Raw genomic sequence first — 20,835 nt, forward strand, 5'->3', positions numbered from 1 at the left:
ACGGTCTTGGCGTGCATCCGTGCGTCGCTGCGGTCCGGTCCCAGGTCGACGGGCACGTGCACCTTCCGCCGACCACTGGCGACAACATCGATGTACTGTGGAGACCTCACGCCCCACGTGTTGAGCAATTCGGCGGTACGTCCACCCGGCCTGCCGCATGCCCACTATACGCCCTCGCTCAAAGTCCGTCAACTGCACATACGGTTCACGTCCACGCTGTCGCGGCATGCTACCAGTGTTAAAGACTGCGATGGAGCTCCGTATGCCACGGCAAACTGGCTGACACTGACGGCGGCGGTGCACAAATGCTGCGCAGCTAGCGCCATTCGACGGCCAACACCGCGGTTCCTGGTGTGTCCGCTGTGCCGTGCGTGTGATCATTGCTTGTACAGCCCTCTCGCAGTGTCCGGAGCAAGTATGGTGGGTCTGACACACCGGTGTCAATGTGTTCTTTTTTCCATTTCCAGGAGTGTACATCCAGCAAGTGGTCGCCGACAGGGATAGTGCCTAGGCAGTGGGGAGAGCAGCGTTAGCATTGCAAAGGGCTCTCCAAACGTTGCTCGTTCGACTAAAAATGGCCCGGCAGATCAAGTCACAACATTTAGCTGGTGTGTCACCCTATTAGCAATCAAAATTTTGCTTTCGAAGAAGCAGATAGATAATGAAGCAGATAGATAAAGTGATTCTGCCTCTCTTCTAGTCACCTGGCATTTTTACTCAACTGTCGAAGCATCCATCACTAATGAACACAATTGTGTAACATTTCTGGGAATCAAACTTGAAGGTGAATGTTGCAATTATGTGGAGAAACATTTCTTCATGGGGACTGGCAGCCGATGGAAGCATTACAGGTTTTTCTGTGATAATTACAGAAGTTTTGGTCAACACTCTGTGAGATATTATGATGAGTTACTGTTGCTTTTGGTGAGGGTATTTACCATCTAGTGAATAGTTCTTGGCTCAACAAATTGTAATACTAGAACGAGGAAGAACAAAGTGTGCGGCTAGTGTCGGAGCATGGATTGTAGTTAGGGCAAGTTATATATCTGTTGTCATGTTTCTACTCTATGATTATTAGAGAAGGAGGAGGATAAAAACCGGTGTTGGCACTTAGCCAATTCCTCTCTAATAGCTACAAGAGGAGCACTGGGCATAACGTCCCCGTTAGACAGACGGACCACTACCGACAGTAACATGCTCCCACCTTACGGGTTTGGAATTGAATACAAAATGCTATCAGAAAGCTCGGTGTTTAGGAAGTTTGAGACATCGCCTGTCTTTCCCTGGGCGACGGAGTACTGGGGAATTTGTTCCACCAGCAGGGTTCTAACCGGCAACCTGCGATTCGAAAGTCACAGAAAAAGTGTGAGCTATCGCCCTCGCCAACAGCTGCCGGTTATTTATTCACACAATTTATACTACTAATGGTGAGATGTTGTGGTTCATGACCATTGCTTTCATTGAGTCGGCTTGCTGCCTTTCGCATTATCCCTGGCCAAGCAAGTTGTCATTCCATTGGCGGCCAGGGTGGCCGAGCGGTTCTAGGCGCTACAGTCTGGAACCGCGTGACCGCTACAGTCGCAGGTTCGAATCCTGCCTCGGGCATGGATGCGTATGATGTCCTTAGGTTAGTTAGGTTTAAGTAGTTCTAAGTTTTAGGGGACTGATGACCTCAGAAGTTAAGTCACATAGTGCTCAGAGCCATTTGTCATTCCATTAGAAGTAGATTGAGGAAAGAATGAAAGGTACGACGAGGCTTGCAATAGAGAGTGGCAAAGTGTAATTAGTTGAGAGTGTGTACGTTAAATGGGATCTAAGGTAATAAGTTAACCACTCAATAATTCATGAGGGTATTTATGATCCGTCGTTGCAAATACAAAAATGCGTGATTTTTTCACTGGTCACCTTTCGCTTTATTGAGGTAAAGCATCATCAGTGGTTTGTAATTAAGTTTATTTACATTTTGATTTAGTTACGGTGATTTTTTAAATTACAAACGAACTTATTCTTAACGAACTGATTTTCTATCTGAAAGCAAATCAAACTGTAAATAAATTTAATTAAAGACCACTGATGATCCTTTACCTCAATAAACCGAAACGCGTCTGGTGAAAAAATCACGCATTTATGTTGCTGCAACAAAGGAGCAAAAATACCTTCATGAATTATAAAGCAACTAAGAACACACGGCTACACAAATAAAGAATTTAACCACTCAGTGTTTTGTAAACTCAGGGCTCTTGATTCCAGGCTGGGAAACTGCTGTTTTGCTAGCTCCTGACAGATGTTTTTTGAGAGATTCGATTGTGTGACGAGGTTTACGTAGTTGTGAAGGCAGCAGTGGGTGTTGCTTTCGCCTCTGGAGTATTAAGTCGAATTCTGTCTGCTGAACTACGCGTTTGACGGAAGCGGTACGTACAAGCATCAGCAATAACCCTTACCCACGAGAATTACCACGGCACTGCTCATCTATCTATTTCAGCGGTGTGCCTTTACAGTCCTTGAAAGTATAACACCCGCTTTACACGCGCAAAGCTGAATAATTGGATCAATGTCACTACTCTTGTCGAAAACATTGCGGACAATTACCTTAACAAAAACTACAAATACACAATAGACGTACAAGTCTTAACGCTCAGAGGAAAAGGGGGCAAACTCAGACAGTTAGAAATTTTAGGAACTATAAAAACAGATGTATACGTCCTCACACCTATTATTACGAGCAAACCCAATTCAATTATTCACCTTTGTTAGATGATATCACAACACCGAGATAGAAGTAAAACTTTGGACCTCAATCCATCAGATGATAGAAAACTTTTGGCTGATGCGTAACTTTATTCCTAGGTATGTTTAATCATGTTAGTGTAATTGCTGAATTGTATTAGTCCATATGTGATTTGTCAAAAATGGTCACTGAAACATTTTTACATTATGCCAAGGATTGATACGTTAAGATGTTGATATGACTACCTTTGCCTTATTCTCATGTTTATCTTTGCATTATCATCTTTAAAGTCAGTAAAGGGCTTGTTAGCCGAAAATTAGATGGTGCAGTAATCATAATGAAATTTGTGAAACAAGACAAGAAATAGTGTTTGTTTGGCTAGAAACAAAACTGTGTGGATGTATAGGGTGTTAATCGGCACCTTGTCGGAGGACAATAACAAAAGGAAAACTGCTATAAACAGAGAGAATGGGGTATCAATTACCATCCAGTGGCAACCTTAGCGTTTCTCCTGTTCCTTTCGGTGCTTTTTTTTTTCAACATTTTCTGTGCGGTGCAGTGGGCGCCACTACAGTGCAACGAGACACCGATCGGGAGGTACTGACGGATGTTGCTTGTGCAGCACAAAGCACATATCGGATAGTTGTTTTTTTACAGGTTGCAAACACCACACGTAAAAACATAATTACCCTCACACCACCCTCAAATTGTGATTAGCTTTGCTTGGAAGCCAGCGCTGTACCGTAGGTCTCTAGAAGAGCATAGCGTCCCAAAGGATTGGAAAAGGGCACAGATCATCCACGTTCTCAAGAAGGGACGTCGAACAGATGTGCAGAACTATAGACTTATGTCTCTAACGTCTATCAGTTGTAGAATTTTGGAACACGTATTATGTTCGAGTATAACGACTTTTCTGGAGACTAGAAATATACTCTGTAGGAATCAGCACGGGTTTCGAACAAGTCGATCGTGTGAAACCCAGCTCGCGCTATTCGTCCACGAGACTCAGAGGGCCATAGACACGGGTTCCCAGGTAGATGCCGTGTTTCTTGACTTACGCAAGGCGTTCGATACAGTTCCCCACAGTGGTTTAATGAACAAAGTAAGAGCATATGGACTATCAGGCCAATTGTGTGATTGGATTGAAGAGTTCCTAGATAACAGAACGCAGCATGTCATTCTCAATGGAGAGAAGTATTCCGAAGTAAGAGCGATTGCAGGTGTGGCGCAGGGGAGTGTCGTGGGACCGTTGCTATTCACAATATACATAAATGACCTTGTGGATGACATCGGAAGTTCACTGAGGCTTCTTGCGGATGATGCTGTGGTATATCGAGAGGTTGTAGCAATGGAAAATTGTACTGAAATGCAGGAGGATCTGCAACGAATTGACGCATGGTGCAGGGAATGGCAATTGAATCCCAATGTAGACAAGTGTAATGTGCTGCGAATACATAGAAAGAGAGATCCCTTATCATTTATCTACAATATAGCAGGTCAGCAACTGGAAGCAGTTAATTCCATAAATTATCTGGGAGTACGCATCAGGAGTGATTTAAAATGGAATGATCATATATAGTAGATCGTCGGTAAAGCAGATGCCAGACTGAGATTCATTGGAAGAATCCTAAGGAAATGCTGTCCGAAAACAAAGGAAGTAGGTTACAGTACGCTTGTTCGCCCACTGCTTGAATGCTGCTCAGCAGTGTGGGATCTGTACCAGATAGGGTTGATAGAAGACATAGAGAAGATCCAACGGAGAGCAGCGCGCTTCGTTACAGGATCATTTTGTAATCACGAAAGCGTTTCGGAGATGATAGATAAACTCCAGTGGAAGAGTCTGCAGGAGAGACGCTCAGTAGCTCGGTACGGGCTTTTGTTGAAGTTTCGAGAACATACCTTCACCGAGGAGTCAAGCAGTATATTGCTCCCTCCTACGTATATCTCGCGAAGAGACCATGAGGATAAGATCAGAGAGATTAGAGCCCACACAGAGGCATACCGACAATCCTTCTTTCCACGAACAATACGAGACTGGAATAGAAGGGAGAACCGATAGAGGTACTCAGGGTACCCTCCGCCACACACCGTCAGGTGGCGTGCGGAGTATGGATGTAGATGTAGATGTAGATGTGTAATTTGGATTGATATTTTGGTGTAGGGAAGCACAAGGAGCTGCACGAGCGCGCTCACACCCTTCCCCCGGCCCCAGATGCCCCGCGTCAGACGAGCAGCTGTGGGGGACCAGGTCCGCAGCTCCACTGCCGTGTGGCGCGACGCTTGCAGCCAGCAGCCGCGGCTCTCGACTCACCATCTTGGAGATGGCCCTGGCCACGCGCACGGGGTCCCCGCGCTGCGAGTCCTTGAGCGGCGACCATCGCAGCGCCTGCAGCGCCGACGGCAGCACGCAACTGTCGAACTGGCCGAAGACCCACTCGCGGCCGCGCGAAGAGCCCCACGGCCCGATCCAGATCTTGCCCACGTCGTTCAGCACGTACTCGTCCAGGTAGCGCTCGTTCTCCATGTACACCTGGTCCTCTGCAACACCAGAGGATCTGCCGTCACATCACCAGCTGTGCCGAGCGCACTGTGCAGCCGCAGAGACATTACCGTAAAACAGGTCACTTCACACTCTCATCACAAAGATTACGTTTTCTGCAGCTGGCGTTTTTACGAACAACTGGCTTGAACCAAACTAACAAGAATAATGCAAGAGCTTGATCTAAATAGGTCAAATATTGCTGAAAGGAGATAAAATTTAGAACGAGGAAATGGGGAAAGGAGTCCCACAAGGATCAATACTGGGGCCAGTGCTGTTCTCTTTATTATGTGAGAGGCCTTCACTTCAAAACATACAAAGAATAGTCAATAATTTATTCAGACGCCAGACACTATGCACAAGGGTTGAACAGAAAGTAGTGCACTGCAGTTTTTTCCTTCAACAATTCTCTATTGAACATGATGAGAATTACACTCACGAAATAATATTGTTTTAGTCAACCGCGGTGGCCAAGTGGTTCTAGGCGCTACAGTCTGGAACTGCGCGACCGCTACGGTCGCAGGTTCGAATCCTGCCTCGGGCATGGACGTGTGTGCTGTCCTTAGGTTAGTCAGGTTTAAGTAGTTCTAAGTTCTAGAGGTCTGATGACCTCAGATGTTAAGTCCCATAGTGCTCAGAGCCATTTTTTGAATATTATTTTGTCTACACACCCTGTTTTTCCGTGTAGTCCCCATTCCGTTCTTTAGCCTTCCTCCAGCGCGAAAAAAGGGCGTGTGTGCCCTGTCGGCACCAGCCCTTGTCCTGGTGGAGGAGCCAGCCTCTCACTGTGTGAATCACCTCCTCATCGTCCTCAAAATGTCTTCCACGAAAGGCATCCTCTAATGGCCCAAACAAGTGGAAGTCCCAGGGGGCTGGTCAGGTGTTGCACGTGTGACAGCCTTGGATGGTCTCCCCGACCGCTGCAAATCGTGGAGCTCCGCCGAACTGCCTTCTGATGATCTAACCCTCCGTGCCCAACGACTAACTATACTTCTGTCGACAGCATATGCTCCATTAACTTTGCACAAGTGTTTGTGAGTATTCCGCACAGTTTCGTTCTCTGCAGTGAGAAATTCAATGACGATTCGTTGCTTGTAACATACAACACCTACAGACGCCATTTTGAAACTGTACTGCAGCTACGCTATCTGTCGGAAGTGATGGAAACTTGGCGCGCTCACTCAGGAAACTTCAAATAATACATACGTAACGTTTTGCATTCGTAGCATTTTGTCGGCTGAGAAAAAAAATGCGGTGCGTTACTTTCTGGGCAACCTTAGTATTAGGTCTTCAACATTGCTTCCGCCATTGGTTCTCCAAATTCGATGATTTAATATGAAAAACTTTACAAAATATTACGATTCAGAACAATAGCAGTATTGGTCCCGAAATTACTTTATGTCATTGACGCGTTTCACCCTTTTGAGGCATCATCAGATTGTCTACAAAAGCACGAAAACCAATCAATTAGAAATGGAAGAAAAGGGCATGGTCCTATCCTTCACGGCTAAGCAGGCAACGTGAAATAAAACTAATAAAAACTTACGTAAAAGTGGCTGGATACGTGATCCGCCAGTCATAAGACTTTATATAATGTGAAAGACACAAAGGTAACAGGATGTACAGGTTGTATCAAAAAGAATCATCCGGTTTGATACGTCTATTCTTCTGAAGCTAATAAACATATACAACGAATTTTGTTTTTTTGTGATGGGAAATTCAAAAGTGTTGTCCATACTTTTTCATAGGTGCTCAATATACCTCCCTTGAGATGCACGACATTTGTCAAGGAGGTATTCAAATTGTTCCCACACTACAGCGAGCATGTCTTGAGTTACAGCTTCCTCATCTGCTTTTATGTAGTTGTTCCGTACCCAATATTCTCACATTATGACGGTTCACCTTTTCATTTAAATGGAATGTTGCCTCGTCACTAAACACTAAGCGTGCCAAGAACGAAGTTACAGAACTCCATATGTTGGTGTTTGTCACCTTCACGAAGAGCTTACAGTAGCTGGATTTCGTGTGGTTTCACGTGTAAACGTCGACGCAACACACGCCAGACGGACATCGGGGCCATGCTGAGCTGTCTAGTAGCACGGCGAACGGAGTTCTGCGGACTCCTTGTGAAACCATGGCGGATGCGTTCGACGTCTGTGTCAGACACTCGGGGACGGCCCGGAATTTGCCTTCACACAAACAACCTCGGATTTTTTCATGCCATCGCCTAATGTTCTATGCTGTAGGAGGATCCAGAGCATACCTAGTACGAAAGTCAGGTACGAAAGTCAGGCTGAACAGTTATTACTTCCGGAAGGCGTTCGATACAGTTCCGCACTGTCGCCTGATAAACAAAATAAGAGCCTACGGAATATCAGACCAGGTGTGTTGCTGGATTGAAGAGTTTTTAGCAAACAGAACACAGCATGTTGTTCTCAATGGAGAGACGTCTAGAGACTTTAAAGTAACCTCTGGCGTGCCACAGGGGAGTGTTATGGGACCATTGCTTTTCACAATATATATAAATGACCTAGTAGATAGTGTCGGAAGTTCCATGCGGCTTTTCGCGGATGATGCTGTAGTATACAGAGAAGCTGCAGCATTAGAAAATTGTAGCGAAATGCAGGAAGATCTACAGCGGATAGGCACTTGGTGCAGGGAGTGGCAACTGACCCTTAACATAGACAAATGTAATGTATTGCGAATACATAGAAAAAATGATCCTTTATTGTATGATATGACAGCTGAACAAACACTTGTAGCAGTTACTTCTGTAAAATATTTGGGAGTATGCGTACGCAACGGTTTGAATGGAATGATCATATAAAATTAATTGTTGGTAAGGCGGGTGTTAGGTTGAGATTCATTGGGAGAGTCCTTAGAAAATGTAGTCCATGAACAAAGGAGGTGGCTTACAAAACACTCGTTCGACCTATACTTGAGTATTGCTCATCAGTGTGGGATCCGTACCAGATCGGGTTGACGGAGGAGATAGAGAAGATCCAAAGAAGAGCGGCGCGTTTCGTCACAGGGTTATGTGGTAACCGTGATAGCGCTACGGTTCTAGGAACCGCGAGGCCGCTACGGTCGCAGGTTCGAATCCTGCCTCGGGCATGGAAGTGTGTGATGTCCTTAGGCTGGTTAGGTTTAACTAGTTCTAAGTTCTAGGGGACTAATGACCTCAGAAGTTGAGTCCCATAGTGCTCAGAGCCATTTGAACCATGAGATAGCGTTATGGAGATGTTTAGCAAACTCAAGTGGCAGACTCTGCAAGAGAGGCGCTCTGCATAGCGGTGTAGCTTGCTCGCCAGGTTTCGAGAGGGTGCGTTTCTCGATGAGGTGTCGAACATTTTGCTTCCCCCTACTTATACCTCCCGAGGAGATCACGAATGTAAAATCAGAGAGATTCGAGCGCGCACGGAGGCTTTCCGACAGTCGTTGTTCCCGCGAACCATACGCGACTGGAACAGAAAAGGGAGGTAATGACTGTGGCACGTAAAGTGCCCTCCGCCACACACCGTTGGGTGGCTTGCGGAGTATGAATGTAGATGTAGATGTAGATGAACCACACTGCGCAAAATATAGAATACAAAACGCTTTCCGTTGTCCCGACACCATTTTTACTAGAACTGAAGAGGGCGCACGCTGCTGCTACCTAGCGGGAACCATGTAAAACTCGAGAGTTCGTTCTTTCCAACAGTACGCTGTTCACGCACGTGCCTCAAATAACATAATAGTAATGATTTTTTGAAATCAGATGTTTCTTTTTGATAATTTCTGTATAATCCGTGCGTCACGAAACATTTAAATCATGAAGCTGACCTTGTGAAAGGAGAGAAACAGCCAGAAAACACCGAGAAAGTACAATAAGTTGCGCAAAAATTTTCCACGATTATCGTATGTTACCTTGAACACACCAGGTGGCTCTGCAGTGACGGTACAAGATAGGAACACGCTTACAAAGCTGCTGTGCGAAGTGCACATGGCACAGTGTCTGTATTGGTGCACACACAAACATTACTACGACAAATTTAGATACAGGTGCCGAGCGTGGTTCGGTAAAAAGTACCTAGCTGGCGCGCATCACCGGCTTAAGGCACATTTCCGAAAAACTAAAAGTGCGTAAAAGTAATAATTAAAGCGTAAATAAGCAAACCAATGCAGTCACATATAACCTGAAAACCAAATAAAAGTGCCCCATATAAAGAATAGGTAAAATGATTACATGAAAAACAACGATTTAAAATATGCCATTAAAACTCTTTCACACGGAGGGAAACAGATAATTATGAAGTACATTAATAGCGCATGCATTCTGAATCGTTAAAACTTCAAGATACCGGGATCGGGGGCAGTGTGTTAAGTATCGCAAACAAGATAAAGAAATATACTTACTCGCTGAAATAAAGAGACGTAAAGTCAGCTACAATAAAAAAAGTCATTGAAAAGCACTCCCATAAACGTTCTGAAACACATTCAAACATGTTGCTGTAACAGCTTGCCAAGAGGAACGCGAAAATCTAAGACAAAATTACGATTCAAAGTATTGGCCACTGCTGGCCACCACTTCCTCCCATCTCTCGGAGGGCGCGGGAATCCCGTGGGGGAAGAACTGGCCGTCTTTTGAAGAGGACCGTGAATCGATCCAATTCTGCACTTGTTCATATGAACGTTCGTGCCCACTTCGAGTGATCTGCTCTTTACGCTGTCTGTGTCATATCCCTATTACTCTAGTTAGCAACCGTCCATTGTAACTACGGGGGCACACAGTTCACCATCCAGTGGCATAAAGAACAAGATACTCTACTAAAGACCGCCAAGCTGTTATTATCGTGAATGTCGGTGTCGGAATCAATAGTTGGTACCCTGCAGCGAACTCTATGCACCCCAAATTTAAATAATTTTGTAAATGTTTAAATCCTGTTATAAAGTTTAAAAAATAATGTGTTGCGCAGCCAAACTCATCAGCTCGAAACGCGTTACAGTGTGTTAATTAAACAGAAAGTAAATATAAATTGGCTGCAGGCACTGTATCACAAATAAATAATTAACGTACCTATTCAAAACAGAGCTGTGAATACACTCTCGCTCTGAATGCCCTTCTGCGATGTGAGATACAACAGTGACCTTTTAGGAGTGCTGTTGTAACATTAAGCAGTCAACCCCCGACTCTGAAGAGAATCTTGTCTTTTACAAAAGAGCTTCAGACTACTGACTACAAATGAATAAATGTGTTAAATATTTCACATTAAACATTTAAGCGAGAAAAAGATTAGAAACGTTTGGAGTCATGTTAAGTTGCTAAGTGCTCTCATTATCAAAGACTAGATTAGTAAAATTCTTGCTAATTTGCGCTCTGTCTTAAGCAGAAGCTACTTTTTCACAAACCTCAATGTTTATGACGTCATATATCTCGAACAATGTGTTGTTCAAAGATACAATTTTGCAAATACATTCAGTGGTTTATGTGGATACTGTGTGCCAACTGTGTTACAAATAAGAGATGGTAGAAAAGATGTATGAGGAGTGACCAAGAAATTTCCGTTTGGGGGCGTTGCTGCAGCATATTCGAAATGTATCGCGAGGCCAATGTGGATATATAAGCCGCGACATGTGGACGAGGGATCCATTACCATGTATATCCGCCCCATTTTATTTATTTATTTATTTATTGTTCCGTGGGACCACATTTAGGAGATGTCTCCATGGTCATGGAACGAGTCAATACGTGAAATTATAACACGATTGTAGAAACAGATAAAATGAAATACAAGAAACATATTCAGGCGACAAGTCGTTAGTTTAAATAAAGAAAATCAAGAATGTAACACTGGAATTTGCTTAATTTTTTATCTCTTCCAGGAGCTCCTCGACAGAATAGAAAGAGTGAGCCATGAGGAAACTCTTCAGTTTAGACTTAAAAGTGTTTGGGCTACTGCTAAGATTTTTGAGTTCTTGTGGTAGCTTATTGAAAATGGATGCAGCAGAATACTGCACTCCTACCCTTACCCTCAAGTACCTTGGCGTCACCCTCAATGGCCCCCTTTCATGGACCCACCCATCTCTGGACAGTGCAAACCTAGGCACGAACCCATCTCCGTCTCCTCAAACTGCTCTCCGACTGGACATGGGGTCTGGACCCCTGCACAATCCTGCACACTTATAAGTCCCTCATCTGCCCCATCCTTTGTTATGCCCACTCCGCCTGGATATCCTCCCCTCCCACCTACTATAAGTCCCTTCAAATCCTTGAATGCCATGTGCTCTGCCTCACCTATCGCATCCGTCTCCCCTCCCCGATGCGGATCCTTTACGACTTGATCCCTTTACTGCAGTCCTCCTTTTCCTCGAAGGGATACAGATCCTCTGCACCTCCCGCAAGCTCAATCTTCCTCAACCAGTTGTCTCTCCCATCCTCTCCCACCCCATCCTGCTGCTGCACCTATACTCTTGTGTCCCACCTGCTCTCCATCTTCACACTCTCCACATCCTTACCCAAGGTGGGTTCCGCCAACTCCTCATTCCTGAAGATGTCCCCGTTCCATCCATATACCCCTCCTATCAGCTCTAATCCTCCCTTTCCTACCTTCCCCCTGTTCCTCCAGGGCTCCCTCTCTCCTTCCTCATTTTCCTTTCTCCCTACCCCTCCTCTCTCCCAGTTCTCCCACTTCCTTTTCTCCCCCTCCCAAGGCCTCCGCAACTGACCCTGCCCTCTCCCTTCTCCTCACCCTTCCTCTCTCCCATTGCCTTCTTCCCCCCTCCTTCCCCCCTGCCTATCTCCTGCACCCAGTGGCAGTCCGCACCGCCCCCCCCCCCCCGCCATCTTCTCAGTGTGTTCAGTGTGCCTAAGATCATCACCAATGTGCTACAATGTTCTCTTCGTTTAAGTGCGTCAGTGTTCTTCTCCAGTGTGCTCATTCGTTCGTGTGTGAATCTGTTTGTCTATGTTTGTGTGCACTGCTGAATTTACTTGTACAACCAGTTCCTTCTGCGAACGCCTTCATTTCATTTCTTATGTATGTCTTCTGTTTTTAACATTCATATATGTCTGTTTTTCTGTCTCCATGTTTACTGTCTGTTTTTCTGTGGCCGAAAAGCGGTATAGATAGGCCGCTGCTGGCCTGCCTTTTGCAAGGTCTTAAAATGACAATAAAGAAAAAAGGACGAGGCATTAGTGTAGCATCAATGTCCTCCCGACGTGAACTATGGCGACGTTATTACCGAATGGGTTCAAACAGGACCAGCGTGGTGTTATTCTTTCCTTCGCTGCCGAACGACAAACAGCGGTAGGCATCCATAGGAGAATGAAGAATGCGTCCACTTCACCTGAGAATAAGAAATGAACAAAACGTTTTCGTTTGGGAGCGTTGCTGCAGAGTATTATGCAACGTGGCGTGTTCAAATACAATGTGACGTGGTGTTATTTTTTTCTTGGCTGCCAAAGGACAATCACCGGTAGACATCCATCGTAGAAAGAAGAATGCGTATGGGACAGCATGTCTGTTGAAAATCACCATCGTAGAGTGGTGCGGCAAGTTCCGTGCTGGTCGCCACTTGAGACGTGGCGTCTGTCGATCTGGGAGGTCAGCCTCAAATGGGAGACACTCGAGTGACCCGCTCTATAGTCTTGATCTCTCCGCACGCGATCATCACGCCTTGCAAAACGCATTGAAGGGTCGACGATTGCTGTCGGACGAGAGCGTGCAGCAGGCAGTTACTCGCTTCAGCACGCAGCACGAGACAGTATTTTACCATTGTCTTCAAACTGGTGCATCGGTGAGCTCATTGCACCAATGCTCATGGTGATTTTGCCTGACTGGTATACCGATTCTGGACTGTATGGTCTTTGAATGGAAACGACATTTTGATCGTCCAGTCATGTCTAACACAGGAGTTTTACTGTATGAATAGCGAAACTGTTGCAACCGATAAACTTCACTCCTTTAACCATTTTGGGTGGGGGGAGGGGTTAATGAAATGGTGTGTAATGTTGGTTGCAGGTCCCTAAATGCTCTCGTTTTCAGATACTGAACGAATATAGTCTGGGTATTTGCGGTAGGTAAGTCGCACACGCAGCTTCAAGTCTCTCTCTCTCTCTCTCTCTCTCTCTCTCTCTCTCTCTCTCTCTCTCTCTCACACACACACACACACACACACACAGTTTCTAACTGTCTGTAATCAGTTAATGTGTGGGTTATGACAGAATCATAATTTTTACATTCAGTGAATAACTACATGAAATACTGAAAATAAAATTGTTGTTGCCTCCAGGAGCCGTTGGATAGGCAACCTGCAACTGCCACTAGGTGGCCGTGCACGAGATTACTCGATTAGTGATATATTGAGGTGACAAAAGTCATGGGATGGCGATACGCACATTTGGCTGTAATATCGCGCACACAAGGTATGAAAGGTCAGTGTACTGGCGGATCTGTCATTTGTAGTCACGTGCTTCATGTGAAAAGGTGTCCGATTTAAGTACGGCCGCTCGTTGGCAATTAACAGCCTTTGAACGCGGAATCGTAGTTGGATCTAGAGGCGCATGGGACATTACATTTCGGAAATCGTTAGGTAATTCAGTATTCAGAGGTCCGGAACATCAAGAGTGTTCCGAGAACACCAAATTTCGGGCATTACCTCTCACCACGGACAACGCAGTGGCCGACTGCCTTCACTTAACGACCGACAGAAGCGGCATTTGCGTAGAGTTGTCAGTGCTAACAGACAAGAAGCACCGCGTGAAATGACAGCAGAAATGAACGTGGCACGTACGACTAACGTATCCGTGTGGTGAAATTTGGCGTTAATTGGCTATAATAGCAGGCGAACAACGCGAGTGCCTTTGCTGACAGCACGACACTCATTGCTGCGCCTCTCCTGGAGTCGTGACCATATCGGTTGGATCCTAGACGTCTGGAAAACAGTGCCCTTGTCAGATGAGTCTCGGTTTCAGTTGGTAAAATCTGATGGTAGCGTTCGAGCGTGGTGCAGACTCCACGAAGCCATGGACCCAAGTTGTCAGTAAGGCACTGTGCAATCTGGTGGTGGCTTCATAGTGTTGTGGGCTGTCTTTGCATGGAATGGACTGGGTCCTCTGATAAAACTGAACCAATCACTGACTGGAAATGGCTACGTTCGGCTATTCGGAGACCATTTGCTACCATTCATGGACTTCATGTCCTGAAGCAATGATGGAATTTTTGTGGATGGTAATGCGTCATATCACCGGGCGACAACCATTCGCGAGTCACCATACATGAATCCCACAAACATTTATGGTGAGTATTCTAGGGGTCAGCTCGTGCATAAATCCTGCACCGACAATAACGGACGGCTATACAGACAGCATGGATCAATATTTCTGCAGGGCCTTCAACGACTTGTTGAGTCCACGCCACGTCGAGTTCTTCCACTTGTTGTTGTTGTGGCCTTCAGTCCTGAGACTGGTTTGATACAGCTCTCCATGCTAGGCTAGCCTGCACGAGCCTCTTCACCTCTGAATAGCTGCTGCAACCTACATGCATCTGAATCTGCTTACTGTAGTCATCTCCTGGTCTCCCTCAACGACTTTTACTCCTCACACTTCCCCCTGATACTTAACTGGTGATTTCTTCTTGTCTCAGAATGTGCCCTTCCAACTGATCCCTTCTCATGGCCAAGTTGTGGCACAAATTTCTTGTCTCCCCAGTTCTATTCAGTACCACCTCATTAGTTACGTGATCGACCCATCTAATCTTCAACATTCTTGTGTAGCGCAACATTTCGAAGGCTTGTATTCTCTTTTTGTCTAAACTGTTTATCGTCCATGTTTCACTTCCATGTATGGCAACATTCCATACAAATACCTTCACAAAAGACTTCCTAACACTTAAATCTATGTTCGATGTTATCAAATTCCTCTTCTTCAGAAATGTTTTCCTTGCCATTGCCAGTCTACATTTTCTCCCTCCCTACTTCGGCCATCATCAGTTATTTTGCTGCCCAAAGTGCAAAACTCGCCTACTATTTTATTAGCTTCGCTACCTAATTTAATTACCTTAGCATACCCTTCGTTAATTTTTACTACATTCTATTATCCTTCTTTTGTTGATGTTCATGTTATATTTTCGTTCCAAGACACTGTCCATTCCGTTCAGTTTCTCTTCCGAGTCCTTTTTTGTCTCTCACAGAATTACAATGTCATCGACAAACCTGAAAATTTTTATTTCTTCTCCTAAACTTTAATTCGCACTCCAAATGCTTCTTTTCTTCCTTTTACTGCTTTTTCAATGCACAGATTCAATAACATCGGCGATATGCTATAAGCCTGTCTCATTCCATTCTCAACCACTGCTTTCCTTCCATACCCCTCTTTCTTGTAACTACCGTCTAGTTTTCGTTCGTGTCGTAAATAGTGTTTCGCTCCCTGTATTTTACCCCTCCTACCTTCAGCATTCCGAACACTGTATTCCAGTCAACATCGTCTAAAGCTTTCTCTGTCTACAAGTGCTAGAAACGTACTTTTGTCATTCCATAACTTATCTTCTACAAGAAGTCGTTGCTTACTGCCCTGGGCAAAAGGAGGTCCAATCGGTATTAGGAAGTATCCCATGCCTTTTGTCACCTCATTTTAAATGAGCTATAGCGCCTCGTAGCGTCAGACTCTCAGTTCAAAAATCGTTCAAATGGGTCTGAGCACTATGGGACTTAACATCTGAGGTCATCAGTCCCCTAGAACTTAGAACTACTTAAATCTAACTAACCTAAGGACATCACACACATCCATGCCAGAGGCAGGATTCGAACCTGCAACCGTAGCGGTCGCGCGGTTCCAGACTGTAGCGCCTAGAACCACTCGGCCACCCTGGCCGGCCAGACTCTCAGTTGTTTCTCCACATAACTAAAAAGATGGTCGTATTGGGGTGCCAAGTCGGGACTGTACGGAGGTTGTAGAACACTTTCACACCAGAATTTCGTAATTTTACTCACACTGAAGCTGCAGTTTATATGTTACGCTGCGCGCTATCGTCCAGTAGGGTGGACTTCTTCCAGGGGGTTTGTAGCGTAATGCACGACAGAATTTCGAAAGAGTCTTATTGTGGCAGAAGTAAGTTGCCGTCCGTGCAAGTTAAAAGAAAACCAAGTTCCTTGTCTAACGATAAACGCAGTCTCTACTACATGAACTGCTTTCTCTTATGTTATTGACTCTCTTCTCTTTGAATGTAACCAAGCATGTAACATTATCCGATAACACGCTCTTGTAAGTTAGTACTTCTTCCCACCATCTCATTCAGTTCAAGCCTCAGCGTCCTAGGCGATGTCGTACAATACGCTCCCAGCACATTACACTGCCCGTACCACACGTTTTGACGATTAATCCGAATGATTCCATTCCATATTCTAGCATTTTCTTTCAGTCTCATAACGATGGAACCAGTTTTTATCATTTGTCTCTATGCATGTCAAAAAATCGTCTCCTTCATTTGAAAATCAATGGAGACAGTGACAGTTCTTCTCTAAACTTGGGACCTAACGGGCACAAAATCTTCCTTAACTCAGGGCGTGAATAACTTCCTACATTTTATTGCAACTTTTGTTGCGATTTCTTTCAAAATGACGCGGCAGTTGGCTGTTATGACTTCTTCAGTTCTTTCCTTGTTGCGAAACGTAGAGACGGTACGAGAGCGATGCTACTAGTGCTTTCTTGGATTCTCGCGTTACCATCTTTGAAGTGTTTAGACGATTTTATGTTCTACCACTGATGGCACTCACGCATATTTCTCCTGACACACCTGAAATCTGAGAAGAATTTCAGAAACTTCTTTTCATCAAACAGTTCAACGGCAAGACTATCCAAACGAAACGTGGATATCAGTCATTTTATGGGTAGAGCTGGTTGTCACTTGCTCCAAACGAATGACGCAACAAGTCCAATGACTTGAGATTATGATGATAAAGCAGCTGTTATTACATTGTTGAAACTGTAGTTGTAAATGTCAGTTAACTTCCAGTATGGCTCTCGTATTTCAAAATATTGTTGAAGGGTGCCTTATGTGCCTTATGATGCTGGTCAGGAGTTCTTGATTGCTAATGAGTCACCTGCCAATTGCAGAGTGTAAAAGCTTGTTGATCGTAGTGCAAGAAATATTTCAGGCAATTTATAGAACATTACAGAATTAGAAAAGATTTTGATTTATACTGGCTAAGCTAAGTCCCACTTGTAAATCAGTTGCCTTCACTTAAAGAAGATTTAAGCACAATACGACTATGCTTTTTCTTTGCTTCAGTCAAGGGTACTTGAGAAGGAACTAAATTTATGGTAAGGACAGTGATTCCTCGTTTCAGAATAAACTACTTCTCCCATTCAAGAGAGTTACAGAATGAGGTTTTTCTTGTAATAAACGATTCCTAATATTCATTTGTGATCCGCATCCATGGAGATTTATCAATAGCAATCTTTGAGGTGTCTGCATGTTTTCTTGATACAGTGTCATATCAAAGAGTATGCGACCTACTGTATCTGTTTCACTAGCGTAGGACGTCCTGTTCATCTTCCTTTTATGAATATACCCCCGATTTTCTGATGAAATGAAAATTTGAACAGCCCCTTCACTGGACACACCCATTTAAATAGAACAATGAACTGAAAGTGGAGAAGACTGTACAACAATGAGAGATAGGTTTCATACATAAGGTGGAGGTAGAAGTAAAGTGCGACACTTAGGTGTCCTTTGTGTACACTTACCTATGTAAACTGGGTTAGTGCATAAGCGTAATGTTTTTCCGTGGACTTAATAAAGACGACAGATACACATAGTTGAGACATTAGCCGCCAATAATATATTGTCCTTCACTGTTTACAACAGTCCGTCAACGATGTAACTTTTCGATTCCACGACTGTAGAATTTACATGGTTTCGAGGCTGAGAATTCGTCAAACCATGTTAGGAGCGCATTTTTATTCGGAAAGGAAGTTACTTGAAGGGAAACGTGAAAATCTGAGGGCGCAAGACCAAATGAATAGGGTGGGAGCGGAATGACTTCCCAAGCCAACTCTGTGTCCTTTGTCAGTGTAGCAGAATGCGGGTGGGCATTAGCGTGGAGTAGCATCGCTTCATGCAGTTTACTTGGTCGTTGTTCCTGCAAGACGTCTCAGTTGTTGACAATAAATTTCAGAAGTGATGGTTACACCTCAGGGAAACAAATTGTAGTACACCACATGTTCGCTGTTCCATGAGATGCATAACATTATCTTTTGTGGATGCCCGCAGGTCTTTGTACGGCGGGTTGCTGCTTTGTTTCGACTCAATAATTCTCTTCTTTTACTTATGTCAGCATAAGAAACATTCTCGTCATAATAACGATACAGAACAGGAACGGTTCCTGTTACTCACGACCCAGTTGAGAAAGCAGAGATTCACGTATGGCCACGCGCCGATTTTTGTGATTTTGGCTCAGGGCATTCGGTACCCATACACCCTATTTTGGAACCTTCCCCACTGCGTGAAAATGTCGCATGGTGGTGCCATGGCCACAGCTCATGACATTTGGCAGTTCTCGAGTACAATGACGTGGGTCGTTTTGGAGGAATGCGTTTAAACGGTCTCCATGAAACCGCGAAGGTCTATCTGGACGTGGAGATACACTAATGTCAAAAGGATCCTCCTTAAAACGAGAAAACCTTTTTTTTGCCGTGCTCTGTACAATGGCATTACTCCGTACACGGCGAAAATGTTTCTCGCTGTCTCCACTGTTGTAATCCTTCTATTGAAATCAAACAGAAGAATATGTCGGAAATATGTCCCCCCCCCCCCCATTTCTCCACTTGGCATTCCATTTTCTAGCGCCCACAGCTCGACTCACTATCTTCTAATGACAAATTGGCAATATGTGAAATCATATAAGAACAGTGAACTGCAAATGAAAAATGACAGTCGGTAAATAAACTCATAGCAACCAGAATACCAACACGCAAAACAAAAACGCTACGAAATTATGCACGAACCTAACAGGAGTGGCAGTATGTACTGGTGTCACAATGTACTACAAGCGATGCGAGTTTTCACTTGAATCGCTTTGCTGTGCTCTGGCATCAGTTTATACATTACTATGGAGGAATAATTACGGCACATAGGGCATTAGATTTTCCTCTCTACAATTATTTATTATACGAAGACCAAAAAATACAGTTTATTGAGTCTGGTGGTTGAAGTTGTATGAACACTCAGTACGAATGCGTTTGTAGAATCATCAAAAGTGGTTAGAAGCAGAGTATCGCTACTTACTCTTGGACCAGGGGTTGAACAAGATGTAAATATCCTGCGGGTGTGAGAAGTAGCCCGCTTGTCCCGTGGTGTCGCCCCGGAGGCGTGTCTTCACTTCCAGCTTCCATTTGCCCACAGGGCAGTCAGCTGCAGCCTCAACCTGTAACAGAAAGGGATAAAGGCTGCTTGGCAAGAAACCAACTGTTATACTACGCATACTGTCGGAAAACATATCGCTATTTATACAGTACTGGCCATTAAAATTGCTACACCACGAAGATGACCTGCTACAGACGCGAAATTTAACCGACAGGAAGAAGATGCTGTGATATGCAAACGATTAGCTTTTCAGAGGATTCACACAAGGTTGGCGCCGGTGGCGACACTTGACTGGCGTTGCCTGGTGAAATGTTGTTGTGATGCGTCGTGTAAGGAGGAGAAATGCGTACCATCACGTTTCCGACTTTGAGAAAGGTCGGATTGTAGCCTATCGCGATTGCGGTTTATCGTATCACGACATTGCTGCTCGCGTTGGTCGACATCAGATGACTGTTAGCAGAATAGGGAATCGGTGGGTTCAGGAGGGTAATACGCAACGCCGTGCTGGATCCCAACGGCCTCGTATCACTAGCAGTCGAGATGGCAGGCATTTTATCCGCTTGGCTGTAACGGATCGTGCAACCACGTCTCGATCCCTGAGTCAACAGATGGGGACGTTTGCAAGACAACAACCATTTGCACGAACAGTTCGACGAAGTTTGCAGCAGCACGGACTATCAGCTCGGAGACCACGGCTGCGGTTACCCTTGACGCTGCATCACAGACAGGAGCACCTGCTATGGTGTACTCAAGGCCGAACCTGGGTGCACAAATGGCAAAACGTCGTTTTTTCGGATGAATCCAGTTTCTGTTTACAGCATCACGACCGTCGCATCCGTGTTTGGCGACATCGTGGTGAACGCACATTGGAAGCGTGTATTCGTCATCGCCATATTGGCATATCACCCGGTGTGATGGTAGGGGTGTCATTGGTTACACGTCTCGATCACCTCTTGTTCGCACTGACGGCACTTTGAACAGTTGACGTTACATTTCAGATGTGTTACGACCCGTGGCTCTACCCTTTATGCGATACCTGCGAAACCCTACATTTCAGTAGGATAATGCACGACCGCATGTTGCAGGTCCTGTACTGGCCTTTCTGGATACAGAAAATGTTCGACTGCTGTTCTGGCCAGCACATTCTCCAGATCTCTCACCAATTGAAAACCTCTGGTCAATGGTGGCCGAGCAACTGGCTCGTCACTATACACCAGTCACTACTC

At 44.9% G+C, this 20,835-nt stretch overlaps 1 protein-coding gene across 1 annotated transcript in view; it reads right to left on the reverse strand.

The window, feature by feature from the left end:
* LOC124621937 (hemocyte protein-glutamine gamma-glutamyltransferase-like) overlaps positions 1–20,835 on the reverse strand; it is a 358,656-nt gene that overhangs the window by 248,900 nt on the left and 88,921 nt on the right. The window contains exons 4-5 of the mRNA XM_047147447.1: positions 19,532–19,670; positions 5,040–5,266 (exon numbers count right to left, since the gene is read on the reverse strand). Of these exons, the coding sequence (XP_047003403.1) occupies positions 5,040–5,266; positions 19,532–19,670 (366 nt within the window). The remainder of the gene's footprint in view (positions 1–5,039; positions 5,267–19,531; positions 19,671–20,835) is intronic.

The sequence above is a fragment of the Schistocerca americana genome, chromosome 7, assembly GCF_021461395.2.
Source record: "Schistocerca americana isolate TAMUIC-IGC-003095 chromosome 7, iqSchAmer2.1, whole genome shotgun sequence".
Taxonomy (NCBI): Eukaryota; Metazoa; Arthropoda; class Insecta; order Orthoptera; family Acrididae; genus Schistocerca; species Schistocerca americana.